The following is a 21,704-nucleotide window of genomic DNA, read 5'->3' on the forward strand; positions in this document are numbered from 1 at the left end:
TACCCTGTTGTTTTTGTTGTTGTTGTTTTGTCTCATTTTATTACTGTGAACACTGCTTCAATGAAAATCTTTATGAATGTGAGTGGCTATTTTTCTATGGTGGATACTGATATGGGCAAACCAGGTTAGGTGGACATGGGAACACTTCCATAGATACTGCCAAATTGACCTCCAATTTATGTTTCCAATTGTATAAGAATAAAAATTTCACCAAATCATTGGCAATGCATTATCAGTTTTCCAAAATAAGTGAAGAGGTTTTTTTTTGTTTGTTTGTTTGTTTGTTGTTTTGCCATTTCTTGGGCTGCTCCCATGGCATATGGAGGTTCCCAGGCCAGGGGTCTAATTGGAGCTGTAGCTGCCGGCCTATGCCAGAGCCACAGCGATGTGGGATCCGAGCCGCATCTGCAACCTACACCACAGCTCATGGCAATGCCAGATCCGTAACCCACTGAGCGAGGCCAGGGATCGAACCCACAACCTCATGGTTCCCAGTTGGATTCGTTAACCGCTGAGCCACGACGGGAACTCCATGAACAGTTTTTATTCTATTCTGGATTTAATCTGCATCTCCCTAATTAATAGTAAAGTTGAACATCTTTTACCTAAGAACTTCACGAGAGGGAGCTAGTCATACAGAATCTTGGTAGGCATGAAGCAGGCATGTACAATACAAAAAAGAACTCCACTGTAATTCTGGGTTGAAATGAGGGAAGGAGTCTTTGAAGGTGGAGCTGGAGAGGCAGCTGGAAGTGGAAAGTGAAAGTCCTTGCAGGCCAGCGCAAGGTGCTGACACTCATTTTGAGCAAGCAAATACTAGCGAATAAGTGCTGTTTGGAATGGACTTTGAATGAAGGGTGGAGGTTTACTAAGACGGGAGAAGAAGAAAAGACAACCTAGGCTGAGGGAATAGAACAGATCCTGGAAGCACGAAAATATGTGGTAAAACCAAAGGCACAGTGCTGCTCATATATCGAGGCTGAATACAGGGAAATAGAGTTGGACCTGCCCATGTGGCAGAAGTGCTCTGCATGCCACAGGATGTTGGTTTTAATTTCTACAAAGTGCAGAGGCATTCATGGGGCAAGGGGGCCTGCATGTATTGGGTGCATTCCGTGGGCCCGTTTAGCACCTGGCACTTTCCATGGGTAGTTCATGAAATCTTAAATGACGTCCTGAAAGGAAACGTTATTCACATTGTTTGGCGTGTTGGGAGCTGGGGCTCAGGAAATGAAATAACAGGCCCTAAGTTACACAAGTGGTGATCCTTGACCCTCAGCTGCAAAGCCCGTTCTCCCCTGTTAAGTAACGTTGCGTGGATACTATACACTATGCTGGGTCCTGGGGAGAAACAATCGATGTAGCAAGTCCCTGGTTCAAGGACAGTGTCCACCAGAGCTGTGTTCTTTCTGCCCTTCACTGGATTGTCAGCAAGGGCATGAAAAGAACACATGACTCAAGCGAGAATCTAGAGAATAATTTAGACAAGAAGCTAGAGGATACTTTAAAATTATAAGAAATAAAAAGGAGAAGATGGGATAAAATGGTAAGTGGGGAGTGACTATCAACCAGCATCCATGGTTAACTGGATGTGGGTTGAGGGGAGAGTTGACATCCCCAGGATGCCTAGTTTGGCTGGCTTCTTGGCTAGTGATAGCAGGAACCAGAGGGAAGGGGTGAAAAGAATTTTTGGAGGTTAGAACCAGTTAGGGCATTTAAAATAAGCCAAGCTGTATTTTGTGGAATGATTTGAAAAATCTGAGTGTAAGTCACTGGTGACAAATCCAAAGAATTTTCTGTGGGTGTGCTTTTAATTGGAAAAGACATTTATAAGAAGAGCCAGAGCGATTGGACATAAACCTGAAATAGTCCTTATATTTTCACTCCTTCTCCTATAAGAAGGCATCTGTAATGTTGTCTCTGTAATTAAATTAAGCATTAGTGCTATTATTAATGTTTATTATTCATGGTACACAGCAACATAAAAGTCCCTGCTGCTTTCTTCTTCATAATAAACACATTTGACAGCTCTGGACTCAGACAACTTTTGCCTAGATTTATTGTGTTTCTCCTTTATGCTTTATATTAATTGGTAGGGCTCCTAGAGTCTAAAACAGGTTAAATAATAAAAGTGTACCCTTTGAAAGATTTAGTTGAATAATTATAGGGACGTATTGTTGTGTCCATGACCTCCCCTAGAAAACAGTGGTCTCTGTGAGATCACTAGAGTAAGATACTGAAGGAAAAAGAAAACCATTCTGGTTCACAGAATCCTGATGTTCTCACAGCATAATACAAGCTGGCATCTAGGGAGAGGAGATAGGACGATGCAAGCCATGCTTTGTGAAAGAAGAGTTCTCCCAAACTTCCAATAGGCTAAGCCTTTTTCTAGGTTGCAGTCTTTCAGAGAACTTTCCAGCGTTAGTCCTGTCCCCATCACATCAGAACCTGCCTGCCATAAAAATCACTGGAGACTCTTTGAAGGATGGGCTTTGTATTTGTCTCCGGGGATCTCAGCCAGTGTCCAGGTATGCATCCCTGATTCATCAACATTTAAGCCACACTTTAATCTGGGAACTCCTTCTAACCTAGCTTTGCCCTTTAGGCCAGGCTCCATCATTCTTGGGATTCTGCAGTACCAGGAGGAAATAATGCTCCATGGTACCTAAGTCTGTCTCCAGGGTGTCGGCAGAATTTCCAGAGTGAGCAAAAATGACTCACGTGCCCTTGAACCTGCTCTTCCAGACCTCACTCTTAACCCCAATCTCTCCTTCCCTCCCGCTTCCTCATGCTGCCCTTCGGTGTTCAACAGACCCTTCCTTCTTTGATAAAATTGCTCCCCCTCATGTCCACTGAAAATTCAGATTCCACAAGGGCTACGACTGCAAAAACAAACATTTATTGAAGGAACATCACGTATCAGGCATAACATTTTCCTGAGTCTTCATCGGTGACCCACTGTGTAGGTTTGCCCAAGACTGAGGCATTTTCTGGGACTTCGAGTGCTAAAACCAGGAGCGTATCCATCTGGGAACTGAGACACAGAGGAGAGGTCATTCTCTAAAGGTCACAGTCTTCACAGCAATTTGTTACGACTCAACCCCGGATCCTCCTCATCCCAATCCCTAGCTTTTCTGCCCTGTCACCATCTCTGTACTGAGTTGGTTGGATGACTTGATTAAGGAAGCACACTAGATTTTAGTGACTTGGGGTATTTGCATGTTTAAATGGAGCTGCGAGTGAGTTTAAATGAGGCAGTGAGTATGGGGGTGTGTTCATCACCCCCTCCACAACCCACTCCTCCCTTGTACCAAACCAGACCTGGAAGCAATACCAAGAACCAGCAATGTCGACATTCCTCCTTCTGAACATTTGCAAGAGGCTCTGTTCCTGGGGGTTCAGTGTCACCAAGTGGCATGGCTTGGGAGGGTGTGGGCGAGCAGAACATGCATTTTAGAAGCACAAATCAGTGTGAATCATGATTGGAAAGAGTTCCCTGTAATCTCAACTTCCTGGGTAAAGCCTACCACTCACAATTTAACAGACCAATTTAAAGATCTCATTTTCTGGGAGTATTTTTCCACACAGCTTTGTTCTGGCTTCAGATCTTTGCTGTTCACATTTATACTTTCAAAGATAGCTGTATGTATATGTGCAAGTGTGTGTGCACATATGTGTATATGTGTGTGTGTATGTGTATGTTTATTGAATGTATACATATGGGCATGTATGTATGTGTTGGGTGTGTGTTAATCTTTATCCCAGCAACCACCAGGAATTTTTCGTCTCTCCTTTTTGTGCCAGAATGTCAAAGATTGAGCAGAGGAACTATAAAGCATTACAACTGAGATGTAGTAGCTACATTTGATTCCAGTTTTAGTCTCTGGATCTGAAAGGTGGGCTCAGATCAACCAAATGATAGATCTGTGATTTCTAGCACTGATTTTTTTTTTTTCCTAAAGCTCTTGCTGACTTTAATTTTTCTGCCCCCTGGGCTGACTGCTAGTGCTCTTCATTCTCTACTTTCATGGGTCAAAAAATGTTATGTGTATAACTACTCTCACAGGATAAAAATGTGTGTAATTATATATGCCCCCCCCCCCCACTAACGTCTTTGCTCTCTTGTAGTGTTTGGTTATTTGATGACTTTCCCGTCTCAAGTTTGCTCACATTATGCACGCTCCTATCAAGTGAATCTCCTGCACACTCTTCCTTCCTGTAACAATGCATGAGACTGTGGAGGGACTGAGAGCAGTTTTTCATGAATAAATAATGATCATTTGTAATTAGCATATCAATTGTATGTATGGAAATGATGCTTCTAAATTACTTGACTGTGATTAGAAGCAGTTGATTTACCTAAGTAGTTTTAAACCTTCTTCCAACAAACACCATACACTTTTAATTTATTTAGAAAATAATTTTCTTCCACTTCCTAGATAACACAGAAGAAACTTCTACCTGTTCCAAAAGCAAATCATATTTTGTTGCTCTGTTATCCTGAAGCACCTGAAGCCCTACAGTAACGTGATCATACAGGAAACAATTCAACAAAGAGCTAACATTTGTTGGACCCTTTTATTTAAGTATTTTTATTTCATAATGCTTTTTATTTTTTCCATTACAGCTGGTTTACAGTGTGTTCTGTCCATTTTCTGCAGTATGGCATGGTGACCCAGTTACACATACATGTATAGTTTCTTTTTTCTCTCATTATCATGCTCCATCATAAGTGACTAGATATAGTTCCCAGTGCTTTACAGCAGGATCTCATTACTTACCCATTCCAAAGTCTATAGTTTGCATCTATTAATCCCAAATTCCCAACCCATCCCCCTCCCTTCCCCTCCCGCTTGGAAACCACGAGTCTGTTCTCCATGTGTTGGACCCTTTGAAAGTGTCAGGTGCTCTTCCAAGTGCTTTGCATGTGTTAAGTGTAATGACAATGCCCATAATGATTCTATAAAGTAGCTACTCTATGATACCCTTTGTAGAAATAAGAAAATATGAGGCTTGGGGATGCTAAGCAGCTTGTCTGAGCTCACAGAGCTGCTAAGTTCAAGTTCAAACTCGGCAATACTGGTTCCTTATCCTAATAGAAAATGTGTGTGTGTGTGTGTGTGTGTGTGTCTTATTTGCTAAGTATTTATTGAGCACACAATAGACTCTGGGCACAGAGAGAAAAAAGATGTATCCTGCCCTTGGACAGGCTAGTGACAGAAGAATGATTTCAAACTGATAAATTACAGTGCAGTGAAATAGATATTAGCATTTAGGCAGGAACAAAGTGCTATGGAGAACATTAGCATATTTCTTCTAAAGGAGAAGTGTAATACTTTTTATACTTGCCACTTTTCTTCAGCAAAAGGGAATACACTTAGAACAGGAAATTAACATATTTGAGAAAAGGAAAGGATCAAATAGTCAAACTTTTTTTCTGAACTTGTGCAGAAATATTCCATTCTTTTTTTTTTTTTTTTTTTTTTTTTTTTTTTTTTTTTTTTGTCTTTTTAGGGCCACACTCACGGCATACAGAGGTTCCCCGGCTAGGGGTCGAATCGGAGCCCTAGCCACAGGCCTACACCAGAGCCACAGCAATACCAGATCCGAGCCACATATGCAACCCAGACCACAGCTCTCAGCAACGCTGGATCCTTAACCCACTAAGTGAGGCCAGGGACTGAACCCACATCCTCGTGGATACTAGTCGGGTTCTTAACCTGCTGAGAACGCTGAGGTATTCCATTCTTAAAGACTCAGTCAATATAGTTGTTTTTAATGACCAGAAATGCTGACTACAGAGCTATACCACGCCAAGATTTTAAGATTTCCTTCCCCTATGCAACCTTCTTTCCTGGAGTAACATAGGAAAAAAAACTCTTAAGATAGCATTTTCAACTGGGGGTGGTTTTAGTCTATCGAGCACTATATCAAAGCACTAATCTGCACTTCGCTGATTGGCTGACTGTATCAGAGTGTTATAATGTCACATATGCCTTGCTCATATTGCTGTGGATCTTGATGTGGCAATCTGGAACAAAGCCTAGGTCTCTATATTTTAAAAGTGCTTAGGTTGATTTCAGTGTACATCCAGAACGGGTCTAAAAACACCCATAAACAGGAGAGCCACTTATATTTACTTAGTTATTTTGTTTAAGGCTACGATTGGTAGGTAAGAGCCTAGTCTCTGGAAACAGATTTCAGTTAAGTTCTATCTGTTCCACCGACAAGCTAGGGACCTGGGACAAATTTCCTAAGCTCTCAACAAGCTTTCTTACAGAGTTGTTGTGATGATGAGATGTAATATGCACAAAGCAGCTAGCAGTGTCTGACGCTGAGTAAGTGCTCAATAAATGCTAGAGTATACATACACACACATAAATACCCACATTTATTATGTACAGACACACGCACTTAAAACAGTACCAAACCCCGTATTGGAGTAAAAGCAAAACTATCATAAAACCAAAATGATAAATCACAGTTACCCTTGTGGGAATGGAGGAGGCCTGTCTTTGGCTACATTGGGCTTTTCCAAGTCGAGAATGATAAGCCACTGAGAGTAAGCATGTAGTCTCAGGCTGCTTCTTCCGTGGCCAACTCGTATGCTTTGGAGCTAGGAGCTCCTACATCTACCCTTGTCAATAACTCCGATCCTTTCACATCATGTAAAACCTGACCCTCCGTGGTCTCAATTAGTTAAGCTGGAAAGGCAGAATGAGGTTGCTGAAGGAGCAGTCGTCAAAAACAAGGAGTTCTAATCCAGCCTGCAACTCACACATCCAGCCACTCTTGGTCTTTATTTCCTATGTATGTAGTAAGATACAAAGGGATAAACAAGGTTGTTTCTTGAGAGGCTTTACAGGTATAATGCTCTGAGTTTCTGAGCTACTTAACTGTGCAAAAGATGTCACAACCCACTACCCTTGGTATCACTTATTTCCTGGTAACGCAATTTTGTCCTTAATCCAGAAGAATGAATGATGTCACTTAGGAGCCTATGCTCTAAAGCTGGCTCTGTATAGTCCTACTATAACAAGAGGTATAGCCAACTCTGGGTCATCCAACAAAGCGTTGAAGCAACTTAGCAGCAAGCCAGGTCCATGTAACCCTCAGAAAGAAAGAGCTACAATTTTACCTGGGCACAGGCCAGGTGACAATTGACTGTGCACAGAAAACAGGAGCCCTTTCCAGAGCAGGCACTGCTTCCATCTCAAGCCTAGCCAAGGTCAAATTTAATGGCTGGCTTCTCTATCGCAGGAGTAGCACATATCCTGCGCAAATCCACGTACGCAGTGCCATCCAAAACTCTCTTATTAGAGAGGATTCTTAATGAACCAGGATATTGAGTGTACCAAGAAATAGCAGCCATTTGTGAGATGACTTCACAATGTATGGAAGTTAAGAAAAAAAAAAAAAAAGCTATTGAAAAATCAGAAAGCAACCAAGTTTTAAAGTTGCTTCACTTACCAGCCACTGATTGGCTAAACTTCCATCAAATTAACTAACTTTAAAGCTTCCTGGAGCTTACTACTAACTGCATGAGATTGCTAATGAAACAAGTATGTATCTGGTCATTTACTGATAATTTTTCCCAGCTTCCTGAATGAAACTATATTACTTTATATATTAACATTGTAGAAGATCCAGTTCTTAGGTTGTTTCCTCAGTTTAGCATTTTATTAGTTGGTATTTATGCGTTTGGAAATAGTAATAAGACCATTTGAACTGTCTCATGTTGATTTCCATACGTATTTTTTTAATTAAGCAGAGGAAAGAAATATTTTCAGGATGTGAATGTCCATTGTTCCTTGTGCATTTTAGTTCATTTCAGTGAAGGCTTACGGCCAGATGAGGCACACCTGTGGGATAGGCAGTGTTTCTTTTGAGGGGCTTTGCTCTTTTCGGACCACTTCTCTTTGGTCTAAATATTTCCTGGATACCTAGTTTACCCCCTGCCTTCCTTACCTCTCCTCACCTTCTTAATGACATCCAACTTTACAAGATGTCTGTGGGAAAGCCTCTTTAAATTAATCCATGCTCACGACTTCGTCAAATTGCAATTGGTACAACAAAACTCTTAAAGATGAAATCTAGACATATAGAATTTCTTTCAGAAAGTATAGAAAGCTCTTATGGAAAGTATACAAGTTCAGTTTTGTTTTTTTTTTTTTTTTGAAATGGAAGAGAGGATTTCACTTTAAAATTGGAAGTCTTTGGGAGCTCCTGTTGTGGCTCAGCAGTAACGAACCTGACTAGTGTCATGAGGATGAGGGTTCGATCCCTGGCCTTGCTCAGTGGGTTAAGGATCTGGTGTGGCCGTGAGCTGTGGTGCAGGTTGCAGACATGCCTTGGATCCCACATTGCTGTGGCTGTGGCATAGGCCAGCAGCTACAACTCTGATTCGACCCCTAGCCTGGGAACTTCCATATGCCGCAGGTGCAGCCCTAAAAAAGACAAAAAAAATTAGAAGTCTTCCTAGGTCTCCTCACATCATGTAAGGGCCACATTTTCATCCTGGTGCTACAAGTTTTTGTAGCTTAACTGTTTAAATAAGCTATTGTATTTCAAAACATGCTTTAAATATTCAGCTTGAAATAAAGCATATTTTCATTAAGAGTGAGCAACAGACTAAGTCAAAAGAATTCCTATTGACGGGTGTTTGCACATCACCATATATACCCTAACTGAGCAGATATCTTGACCTTTTTTTAGTGCTTGGAACAAGAACTGCATAGAACAGCTGTCTTCTTTTTGTTCTTACCTCAAAATGGAAAGAAAGAGAAAACTGCCTTATTTTTATTAAAAAGTTATACTGAAGGACTAAAAGCACTTCAGAGATAAACGATAGTTTAAGAAGAGAAACATATGCCCTCAAAAGTATTAATAAAGTAGGCAAAGCCAGTGGAGAAAGAAATCCACCCAGAACAATCCTGGAGATGAGAAGATATTTTTCTGAAAATAATTAAAAATCAAAGAATGTTTGAAATGATATATTCTATAAACATGCTTATGTTTATTCAAATCTCTGAGTTCTCTCAGTTTCTATTATTCTGCTTAATCATGTAACTTGTATTATTTTCACATAGCACTTTTTGTTGTTGTTGTTTTGGTCTTTTTGTCTTTTCTAGGGCCATACCCATGGCATATGAAGGTTTCCAGGCTAGGGGTCCAGTCGGAGCTGTTGCCACTGGCCTGCGCCACAGCCACAGCTACAGCCACAGCAATACCAGATCTGAGCTGTGTCTGCGACCTACACCACAGCTCACGGCAACACCGGATCCTTAACCCACTGAGCGAGGCCAGGGACCGAACTCACAACCTCATGGTTCCTAGTCAGATTCATTAACCACTGCGCCACGACGGGAACTCCTCACACAGTGTTTTTAGTAGTAAAAATGAAAACATGACACTCTGCCAGGTCCCATGTGGGTTCTATGCCCTGATGGGGAAGACACAGTGAAAGGCTGAGTCAGACCAGGGCACCTGTTAACTCTGCAGAGCCCAAAAGAATGTGAGTCACTGTCTAAGCCAAAGATAGAGCATTGAGCCAAAAAATTCTGGATTTAGAGACTGAGGAGTCTGTTTTTTATAAGTTGCTAACGCTATCAGGGAGAGAAGAGCTGGAGGTGGGAGAGGTAACCGTGCCAGTTCTGCAGGGCTGACTCTGGCACATCAGCCATTTATCTCTCAGCCTTGCACTGTGGTGAGAGCCTGATGGTCCCCTGTATCAGTACCCCAGTCCCCCTGTGGTGACCCTAGTTTGTAGGCAGAGGGCCTAAACTGGGATAATGGGCCTCTAAAGGTCTGACCCAGAATTTCTAACACTATTAAATGAAAGCAAATAGAACAAAAGCCAAAAAGAAGCCAGTCTAATCATCTAGCCTAGAAAAAGGGTGAACTACTGTTATTAAAACATATAAACATCTAAGTTTTAATATTGAAAAGGAAACCAGAGAAGGTATGAACAAGCAAGTTGCCCAGTTTTCCTTTGAAAGAAGAATTCCATACATTAACTGTTCACCTTGGGGCAAATTACAAAGAAATTACAAGCACACTGTAAACACACTTTAAATTGTACAAAGTTGTCAAAGCCGTCCCCTGTCCACGCTCTTCCAAACAACGGAATAGAATAATGCATGCTTAAGTGACCACTCTGTTGAGTGACCAAGTCAGCGATTGAGTGAATCAAGGAATAAATTAATCAATGAATACGCCTATTTTCCTGGGCTTAAAAATTCACAGATAAAAATTCACTCTGCTCAACAGCTATTTATAAACCTTTGCCTCTCTATTTAGACCAGACGTGGCGAAGGAGTGGTTATATAAGTTGCCTCCAGGGCTCTCCACAGTCATTTCTTAAACCCTGACTGTCTGCCTGGTTCTCGGACAGATGACTCAAGGCCACCGATGACTGGCTCCTTGCTAAATTCAAAGCTTTCTGTTTTCTCAGGCCACATCCACCTTGCGAAGCACACGGCAGAACAGAATACAATTTCTTAAGTCTCCAAACCTCTGTAACAGTCATAATTATGAATCTCAAGATACAATTTAAGTGTGCTTAAAATGCAAGGTATTTTTTTGTCACTCAATGTAATACTCATTTTAGTTCCCCTTCTGCTGGGGTGGTGAGAATGTAATCTGAGCCCGTGTCAGGTGGCCTTCTCTGCCACTCCAGTGCCCCTCTTCGGTGTCCTGGCAGTGTTTAAGCCCATATCAGTCCCTGTCTGCCACATCACACAGCGGTTTCTCTTCTGAGCTTTCCCAGGAAGCACTTGAGGTTATGTCTTCCGCCCTGGGCATCAGCTGAGAGGGAAGGACTGTCTCTTCTCTGGGTCCTAGAATGCCTGATTACAGCTTTCTTCTGTTTTTCTTCTTCCTAATTCCAACCCAGAGAAACTTTAGAAGGTTTAAGAGAAGCCCCTTGTTTCTTTTTTCTCTTCTGGCCGCCCCAAGGTACATGGAGTTCCCAGGTCAGGGATCAGACCCAAGCCATAGCTGCAGCAACGCCAGATCCTTAACCAACAGTCCCAGGCTGGGGATCAAACCTGCACCCGAGTGCTCCCAAGATGCCCCTAATCCTGCTGCACCACTCTTTGAGTTTACTTATAGTAAACATTGTTTGCCCAACTACTGCCTATGCCATGATGGTCAAAAGAGTATTTTGAAACTCAAAAGCCAAGAACTGATTTTTTTTTTTCTTTCTGTAACATGTCTTATAGGTACATATGTATATCTAAATACTTCCATAGTGAATTTCCCTGAGTCTTCCTTTTTAAAGGGGTTATCCAATGAGTAACAATAGTGCCCTCCAGGAAAACTGTACTAGGTTTTGTTATCTTTTTCACAGTAAGAGAGAATACCTTTTTTCTCTATCCTTCTCGGTACACCATATTCAAAAATATATCTTTACCATTTTAAAATCAAACTTATGGCTACTAAAGGGCAAACTGTGGGGTGGGAGAAGGAATCAATTGGGAGGATGGGATTAACACATACAAACGACTCTACATAAAACAGACAGCGAACCAGGACCCACCGTATAGCACAAGGAGGTCTACTCTGTAATAACCTATGTGGGAAAAAAGAATGGATATATTTATATGTATAACTGATTCACTTTGCTGTAACTTGAAACTATTACAATATTGTAAATAAACTATACTCCAAAACATTTTAAAAATAGGAAAAAAATTAAGTCTACACTTAAGTGTTAAAAATTTTTTTTTTCATCTATATTTCTTTATCAGGGAGCTTGGACTTTCTTCATAGGTTTATTGACCTTTTTTTTTTTTCCATTTTTCGCTCACACACTCGGCACATGGAAGTTCCCAGGCCAGGGATTGAATCCCAGCCACAGCTGCTACCTATGCTACAGCTGCAGCAATGCTGGGTCCTTTAATGTACCTCGCCAAGCCAGGAATCGAACCTGCACGCTGCAGGGACCCAAAGGCACTACGATTGGATTCCTAACCCACTGTGACACAGCAGCAACTCTGGCCATTTTTTGAAATGGTTATTAACTTGCCCATTTTGCTTAATCTTTATTGACTTGTAAGAGCACTTCGTTTGAAGAGTATTCGTAACAAATTGACTCCTGTGTTGAAAATATTTTTTTCCGTTTGCTACTTGACTTTTTTAATGGTGTGTGAGACTGAAAGGTACCGTTGTTAAATATGACTTTGTGGGGAGTTTCTTGCCGTTTTTACTTGAGAATTCCTTGTGCATCACCAGATGATAACATTGACCTGTGCTTCAGTTGTTTCATGGTTTTATTTTGACATGTGAATGTTTAATCATTCTGTTATCTTTCGCATAGACTGTGAGATTGGAGTCCACACTATTTTTTATCATTTAATTATTATCTGTCCCAGCATCAAGATTTAACAGTCCTTTTCCCGTTTGGTCTAAATCCTACATTTATCATAGGATAAAATTGTATGTGATGGATCTACTTCTAGACTCCATTTCCTTCTACTGTCTCTTACTACACCAATGAGACATTGCTTTCAGCATTGTAGATTCTTAATAAATGTTAAAATCAGACAGGCAAAGTCCCCCTTCCTTACTCTTTTCAAATTTTTTCCACGTTTCCGGAATAATTCATTTCCTTCCCCGGAAATTTAGAAAGCGCATTCTCAGTGTTAGTGTTATCTCTGAGGTCTTCATTGCCTCTCACCCTCCTAGCTTGAACCTCTGTCCTGCACCCCGGTGCAGCCTGATGGTTGGTTCAGCTACAAATGTAATAACTAATAATGATGGTAGCGAATCCCCTTTGCCATCTGGAAATTTCAAACCAGGACTATACTTTTGATACGAATTTTAAATTTGGCTCTAGAGCAAAGAATGTGGCAACTCTCCCCTTTAAGAAATGTCACTGTCTTTCCAGAGTGTGGAAGGGGAACACCATGAGAAAGCCGTGGAACTCCTCAAGGCTGCTAAGGACAGTGTCAAGCTGGTGGTCCGATACACCCCAAAAGTCTTGGAAGAAATGGAGGCTCGATTTGAAAAGCTCCGGACAGCGCGGCGTCGGCAGCAGCAGCAATTGCTAATTCAGCAGCAGCAACAGCAGCAGCAGCAACAAACACAGCAAAACCATATGTCATAGGTGAGAGGTGCCTTTTTCCATACAAGGAAAGTCCCTTACACATACAACTTCGGGTTTGTTTTTTTTTTAACATAATTTCTTAGACAGCTGGAACATAATCATTAGATTTAATACTAATATAAAAAATCAAACAAAAAACAATGACCTCAGAAAGTGTAAACCCCACAGTTGCTTCCTTTATGTGTGATTCAGCCACATTCTCAGCAAATTTAAGATATTTGAAAAATGACATACTTTGGGAGGGCTAGGTATAGACTGTACAGTGCCTATATGCAGAGTACAGAAATGCGGCCTCTATGCAAACCCATCCCCAGGCACGTGGCTGGACGACGGTGTGTGGGCTAGATTCCAGCCCCCCTCACCACCGTAGCTAGTTGCTTTTGCACATTGTACAAACTTAACAACCATGTAGAGCAGAGCCTAGGAAGCTCTCCTTTAGACTACTGAAGCACGGTTTACTAGCAAACTGCTGCACTGGAAAGGATGAAGTAGAGACCTGCTAGTGCTTATGCTGTGAGATACGTGTGTGTATATATTTTTTTAAAGGCCGCACTCATGGCATATGAGGTTCCCAGACTAGCAGTTGAATTGGAGCTACAGCTGCTGGCCTACACCACAGTCATAGCAATTCAGGATCCAGGCCTTGTCTGCGACCTACCCCATAGCTCATGGCAACGTCAGATCCTCAACCTGTTGAGCAGAGGCCAGGGATCAAACCCCCAGCCTCAGGGTTCCTAGTCGGATTCATTTCCATGGCGCCACAACGGGAACTCCCTGCTGTGAGATATTTTGAAATTCTCTTTGGGTGCTCACTTAAAATGTGTCTGAGATGTACCTGCCCTTCTCTAAATTCTACTTTGAGACAAAGGACACCAAATTAGGTTTTGCTGCATGGGTTTAAGAAAAAAAATTTTTTTTAAAAAAAGGAAAATGCAGGAAGAAATGTTAAGAGTAAGAATCACCATTTTCGAGTGCCTTTTCTGTGCTAGACCCTTCCACATGTTATACCTAATCCTCAAAATACTCTTCACAGTATCATTAAAACACCATTTTCCAGATGGATGATATGAAGCTGCAGTAGCTTCAGTGGATTCTCTACCACCACACTTAGAAGTAGCATTGAATTATTTTTCCTTCTCCTACCAAGTATTTCATCTGCCAACATGAGAAATTCTGGAGTTCCATAAATTTTTCTTGCTGTCCTTTGGAAGAGACAGTGCGTATCATTAGATACGGCTACACTGTAACATCTACAAATGTGTATTTTAAATGAGGTTCACATGTTCTCGGGAAGATGACAATGAGTAATGGCAGTTTTAACGCATTCAATACAGATTAGTATTCGCACAACCAGAAACACTGAATATGAGAAGATATTTGCAATTATTTGTGATGCTCATGAAAAGGAGAATCTACATGGGGAAGGAAAAAGATGAGTCCTCAGAGTCCTGGAAATTCAGCTCTCTGTCTTCTTTTCATAGCTTCCTAGTTTTACTCTATATACCACAGTTTGGTGTCTTTATCTAAAATTACATTTCATTCTGAAAACTACTTTTTTTTCAACAGTAAATATGTATTGTTCCTATGCTGTTCCAGGCACAGTTCAATGGGCTGTAGAAACATCGTGAGCAAAGCAAAGTCCTTTGCTCTCCTGATGTTTACACTCTGGTTGGCGGAGAGAGCCAATTAACAAGTAGATTAAAAACATCTGACTGAGACTAGTACTTTGTCTCGTTAGAATAGTGTGCTTCGGAGTTCTCCTATGATGCAGTGGGTTAAGGATCCGGCATTGTCACTGTAGCAGCTTGGGTCACTGCCGTGGCTCGGGGGGATCCCTGGCCCAGGAACTTCCACGTGCTGTGGGCACGGCCAAAAAAAAAAAAAAAAAAAAAAACCTTAAAATAGTGTGCTTATATAGAGACTGGCGAGGTGATGGCTTTTTGTGAAGATGAGAGAAGACCTCTCTAAGGAGGTGACATTTCAACTGAGGTTGAGTGACAAGGAGAAGCCAAGAGATGAGCGCAAAGAGGAGGAGGAGGGAGAAGCCGGGGCAGGAAGCCCTGAGGCTGATGGGAGCCTACTTGATGTGTGAGGAACAGGAAGACAAGCTGAGGCAGTTTGGGCTTGAGGAGTGAGACGGAGAGTGCGATAGACGGGGCAGGACACAGGGAGCCTTTGAAGATACTGAGGGAAGTTAGATTTTATTGCACTGGAAACCTCGGAAGGGTTTTAAGCAAAGGAGTGACATGATATGATTTATATGTTAAAAAAAAAAAGAACACTCTGGCTGCTGTGGGGAAAAGAGCTTATTGCAGGGTAGGAGTGAAAACAGACACGACTTAGGAGGCTGTCACATAGCAGTCCAGCCAAGAAATACAGCGATTTGGACGGACGATGGAATGATTTGGATACACCTTTTATCTCTTATCCATTTCAAACATAAAGGTACTTTACCTTTGTACTTGGAGAATCCTTTCAAGGGTCTTTTGTTGATAGTAGCAATCCGTTATTCTTTAGTCAGACATCAATACTTTTCACAAACTCATTTTTTCCCTTCCATTCTTGATAAAACAGACTTGTACCAATTCTCCTGACTGCTTTACCACAGTAACCCCTAGTAAAACGTTTTTCACTCTTTTGAAAGAAGTACGTTGCCACTCAGATTTCTGAGGTCTTACTAAAAGCTTCCAGTACTCCGTTCACGCAGTCCACTTTGGAAGTCTGTGCCTTGGCTGTAAATATTTCCTGGGCCACGTACTCCATTCCATTTCTCTGTTCTATCAGTCTTCATTAAATCTCTTGAGAGTTTCCTACTGTCTCATTACCAAAGACAATTTTTTTGCTTTTTAGGGCCTCACTTGCTGCCTAGAGAAGTTCCCAGGCTAGGGGGTGCATTGGAGCTGTCGCTGCCAGCCTACACCACAGCCACAGCAACATCAGATCTGAGCCACATCTGCAACCTTCACCACAGCTCACAGCAAGGCTGATTCCTTAACCACTGAGCGAGGCCAGGGATTGAACACGCATCCTTATGCCTATTAATTGGGTTCGTTACCGCAGAGCCACAAGGGGAACTCCCCAAAGATGAATATTTTTTTATATTAAAACTATGTTTTTTCTTGTGTAGGATATAGCAAAGCTCTGTTTAAGTGACTATGAAATTTGTATTTATGCCTGCCAAGACGGTACTTTCAATACACAGAATCATGGCCCCTTGAGATGAAACTGTAGTGACCATTTCAAGAACAAGCGAAGTACAACCAACTCATGTCCTCCATGGATTTTATGGTGGATTCAGTCAGAGACCTCCATTAGCTCTTGTTCAGCGTTTAATTAATTAGATTTTTAAGGATTAAATGGGATTTGTTACACTTGGTTACTCACTATTGTTGCTTTTGAGGAGAGATTTGACGCTATGTACTTTGAGCAAATCTCTGATTTTTTTTTAACTTTATCATAGTTGACTTACACTGTTGTATTAGTTTCAGGTGTATAGTTAGGTAAATCACTTATACATACGCATGTGTCCATTCTTTCTTCCTGTATAGAATATCACAGAACACTGAGCATATGTCCCCCTGCCACACAGCGGGTCCCACCCCCCATATACAGTAGTGTGTGTGTTTAATCACCCACCCCCATATACAGTAGTGTGTGTGTTTAATTACCCACCCCCCATACACAGTAGTGTGTATGTTTAATTACCCACCCCCCATATACAGTAGTGTGTATGTTTAATCACCCACCCCCCATACACAGTAGTGTGTATGTTTAATTACCCACCCCCATATACAGTAGTGTGTGTGTTTCATTACCCACCCCCATACACAGTAGTGTGTATGTTTAATTACCCACCCCCCATATACAGTAGTGTGTATGTTTAATTACCCACCCCCATATACAGTAGTGTGTGTGTTTAATTACCCATTCCCCCATATACAGTAGTGTGTGTGTTTAATTACCCACCCCCCATATACAGTAGTGTGTGTGTTTCATCACCCACCCCCCATACACAGTAGTGTGTATGTTTAATCACCCACCCCCATATACAGTAGTGTGTATGTTTAATTACCCACCCCCCATATACAGTAGTGTGTGTGTTTCATCACCCACCCCCCATACACAGTAGTGTGTATGTTTAATTACCCACCCCCCATATACAATAGTGTGTATGTTTAATTACCCACCCCCCATATACAGTAGTGTGTGTGTTTCATCACCCACCCCCCATACACAGTAGTGTGTATGTTTAATTACCCACCCCCCATACACAGTAGTGTGTATGTTTAATTACCCATTCCCCATATACAATAGTGTGTATGTTTAATTACCCACCCCCCATATACAGTAGTGTGTGTGTTTCATCACCCACCCCCATATACAGTAGTGTGTATGTTTAATTACCCACCCCCCATATACAGTAGTGTGTATGAGTCATTTCCATCCTCCAATTTTACCCCCTCCCTCTGGTAACCGTAAGGTTGATCTCGAAATCTATGTTATATTCTGTAAAGGAGTTCCCTTGTATCCCCTTTTATTAGATTCCACATATAAGCGACACCCTATGATGTTTGTCTTTCTCTGACTGACTGTACTTAGGATGTTATTTAAGTCGGACAAGCCAAGAAAAGACCAGGTAAAGCAAAACTACTTCCAGATATGTTCTTATTGTTTATTCTATGGAGTGGAATTACTCTTCTCTAAATTAGAAATAATAACTTTTAAATCTCCGGGGAGAAGTTATGAAGCCACTCGTGTAGTGGCCAGTGGCGCATGCAGACGGAAAATAGTTTGAATGCAAGTCGTGAGTGGAAAATGCGTCTCACGTCTGCTTTTCATTTTAAACTCTCCTGGAGTAAATCTCAGCTGTCTTTTCCCCTCATTTCCACGTTTGTGCATCAGGAAGAACAGATTGCATTTTCTAAAATGTAGTAAACATGATCACTATGTAATTATATTACAGAAACATAACGGAATATGAATATAGGCTTTTTTTTAATACTGTACTCACTTTTTTTGAGGAGCAGTGTTGCATTTATTCAGCTTCAAGCATTTCTCTTTTTTCCTTTTTTTAAACTGAAGTGTAGTGACTTTATTAGTTTAAAGCCTGTATTAGTTTAAAGCATAGCTGTCATTTAACATTTGTGTACATTACAAATTGATCATCCCCATAAATCTAGTTACCAGACCCATCATCATATAAAGTTATTACAGTACTATTGACTGTATTCCCTATGCTGCAAATTGCATCCTCATGATTTATTTATTTTATAACTGAAAGTTTGTACCTTCTGATTCTCTTCACCTTTTCTTAAAATTTTTGAACATTTTTTTAAAGTGGGACTTTATATAGATCCATATTTCATCCAGATTCCCAAGGAATAAAAGAGGAAGAACACTTTCTGAGATGTCAGCATTCTGAGGAAGCCAAGACCTAAAGGTTATTTCATTTCACTGATCTCCTATTGGCAGATCCAGGGTGAAGAATTCATTTGCATTCAAAGACAGCCAGGATTGGGAGTTCCTGTCATGGCTCAGTGGTTAACGAATCTGACTAGGAACCATGAGGTTGCGGGTTCGATCCCTGGTCTTGCTCAGTGGGTCAAGGATCCGGTGTTGCCATGAGCTGTGGTGTAGGTTGCAGACACGGCCCAGATCCCGCGTTGCGGTGGCTCTGGCGTAGGCTGGCAGCTACAGCTCTGATTAGACCCCTAGCCTGGAAACCTCCATATGCCTCGGGAGCGGCCCAAGAAATGGCCAAAGGACAGGCAGGATCTTAGCCGATTTACAAAGCAGCTGGCCTTTGCCATTAGCTTCACCGACTTTCTTCTTCCTGCTCTTCAAGCCCCTACTTCATTTTGTCCACTACTTACTGTTCTGTATCTTCCACTAATGTCACCACAGCCACAGGCCTGATGATCTGACCCAGGGAACTACTGCCAGAACTGCCAGCCCAGTTACTGAGAGGTCCCAAAGGGTGACTCTGAAAAACCGAAGTGAAACCCCAGAGTTATCAAGCAGAAAACTGAACCAGAAATACTGATCATAAGGTGGATACAATTTATTAAGGAATTAGGGCGTGCCCCGGACTCTTAATAACTCAGTCCTCACGGTAATCCTGTGAGTATCAGTACTATTTTCAAACTCACTTTAAAGAAGGGAATTGAGTCGTGTAAGATTTTCTAAAGTCTGCTTATTTCACAGCCAGGGAGTCATAGGGCCCTCATGCAAACTCAGAGATAGCGGCTTCAGAGCCCCTTCTCTTACGCACTGAGCTGCTCTACCTGTGTCTTCGGTTCCACCTGCTCTTGTATTTCCCATCCCTCCTCACGTACGCACTTACATGAGCTTTCCTGGCATTCAGTCTCACTCTGCTTCAAGCTGGCAACTAACCCTTCCCACTGACACCCGAAACAGTGTCCCATGCTTCAAGGGACTTCATCACCACAGCTCTGTGGTTTTCCTATTGCTGCCTTAAAAAGGACCGCAAATTCAGTGGCTTTTATTAAAAGAATACAAATTAACTTTCCTGTAATATTGTAGGACAGAAGCCCGGATAGCTTCACTGGGCCTTCAGAGGCTGTCGAGGAAGATCCATTTCCTTGCCTTCTCTCGCTTCCGGGGCTCCTGCCTCCCTTGCCTCCTGGTGCCATTCCCCGGCTCAGAACCAGCAAGGACGGTCTGGTCCTCTCTGCAGCACTCTGACCTCTGCTTCCACTGCCACCTCACCTTCCCAGCCTCTTTCTCCTCGCACTTTCTTCCACTTCTAATTACATTGCACCCACCTGGACAACTCAGGTGAGGCGTCCTATCTTCACATCAGCTGTTTAGCCATCTTAGTTCGATCTACAATGTGAATTTCCCTTGACCTTGGAATCTAACATATTCACAGGTTTTTGGAGTTGGAATGGGAGCATATTTTGGAGGCCATTATTCTGCCTTCCACAGTGGCTCCCTCGAAAATTAACAAAGCAATCTAATCAACACAATTTAAAGTAATGTTGAAAAGAGGCTTTTATTTAAAAAAAAAAGAATCATTAATCTGTTGAATCATAACTCATGGGAATGAGGGAAATACTGAGAACGCTTGGTGCAGGTGATGCTTGCCAGTAGGTATTTCAGTGGTGCACACTGTGGATGCCCAGTGCCCTCCCAGCTGGTGGCACACCCCTCAGGCCACTCTCTCTCTGGGTAGATGAAGAGGCCCAAGGCTCTTACTAAAATTCACCTGGTCTGAGTCCCATTTCCTTGAGACATGTAACTGTATGATAAGTTAATTAAAAATTCAATCACTTGGTAGCTCTGTCACCTGGTAGCTAAGGGACTTGAAAGTTATTCAATATAAGACTCAGGAAAGGGAGTTCCCGTCGTTACGCATAGGCTAACGAATCCGACTAGGAACCATGAGGTTGCGGGTTCGATCCCTGGCCTTGCTCAGTGGGTTAAGGATCTGGCGTTGTCGTGAGCTGTGGTGTAGGTCACAGACGTGGCTCAGATCTCGCGTTGCTGTGGCTCTGGTGCAGGCCAGTGGCTACAGCTCCGATTGGACCCCTAGCCTGGGAAGCTCCATATGCCATGGGAAGTGGCCCTAGAAAATGCAAAAAGACCAAAAAAAAAAAAAAAAAAAAAAGACTCAGGAAAATGGTCTGTTGTTCAGATTAAATAAGAAAAATATGTAAAACTCTTAAAATATGTGGCAGTTCGTGAGCCCTCAATAGTAACAGTAGTGGTGGAAGTACAGCAGTTAGAATGTTAGTGGCGGATGATGTTTGTAGGCAGTATCCTGTTAGGTGACTCCCAGAGAAGTGCAAGGGCTCAGGCATGACGTTCAGGTCCACTCTGAGGCTCGAGGAGCTTCTAGGCGTATCTCTAGAAGGCTTGGCGACCAGTGAGTGTGGATGCAGAGGGGGCCAACCGCAAACCTTCCCCTCCCATGCACACGCTTTCACGTCAACCAGAATAATTTAAAACATTTTTTTGTATATGGTGCTCTGCATTCATTGAAATTAAAATATCTGCAGCTTTAAAAGCAAAGATTGAAAACCACTGTTCCTTCTGAAAGAGATGACTCCACCATGGTGGAAAAGGGACAGGTCTGAGGGAGTGTCTGGGGAGGCTGCTCCCCTAAATCTGACTATGCAGGGCAGCTGCCTCGTCTGTTCTACTCTGCGTCAGGCTGACCTGATGGGAGAAAAAGCAGGACTCTGTGTGCCTCACAGAAGGGCTGCAGGTGCCCCCAGCCTGTTAAAGAGAGGCTCTGCTTGTCTGTAACTCAGTGGGAGCCCCACTCCTGCCCTCAGATGCAGTATATAAAGGTTATCTCTTGCTTGCCTTCGTGGAGAGTAGATTCATCTGGAGAAATGCTTTACATTTGATGTTTCCAAACTGCTGTTTTTTTATTGAATTCTAAGGAATATGCATCCTCATTTGATAATTACTTTGTGAACATCAAACATGTAGAGGTCTGTGCATGATCGACAGCACCCAGAGTAATCCTCACTGTTCTCACAGGGCACATGCTCCTTTGATATCTTCAGCTTATTGTCATTGGCAAATGAATACTAATCACTGACGTCTCTTCACTCTTTTCCCCCTT

At 42.1% G+C, this 21,704-nt stretch overlaps 1 protein-coding gene across 6 annotated transcripts in view; it reads left to right on the forward strand.

Moving 5' to 3' along the window:
• LIN7A (lin-7 homolog A, crumbs cell polarity complex component) overlaps positions 1-21,704 on the forward strand; it is a 153,080-nt gene that overhangs the window by 125,952 nt on the left and 5,424 nt on the right. For 5 of the 6 annotated variants that reach the window (XR_002344352.1, XM_021093058.1, XM_021093063.1 and 2 more), the window contains one exon: positions 12,890-13,108. Coding sequence is in view for 5 of the 6 variants with exons in the window: in XM_021093058.1 (XP_020948717.1) it covers positions 12,890-13,108 (219 nt within the window). In the remaining variant the exon portion in view is untranslated. Of the gene's footprint in view, positions 1-12,889; positions 13,109-14,442; positions 16,604-21,704 lie in introns of those variants that run through there. The other variant, XM_021093060.1, reaches the window with a different exon arrangement.

This window comes from Sus scrofa, chromosome 5 (genome assembly GCF_000003025.6).
Source record: "Sus scrofa isolate TJ Tabasco breed Duroc chromosome 5, Sscrofa11.1, whole genome shotgun sequence".
Taxonomy (NCBI): domain Eukaryota; kingdom Metazoa; phylum Chordata; class Mammalia; order Artiodactyla; family Suidae; genus Sus; species Sus scrofa.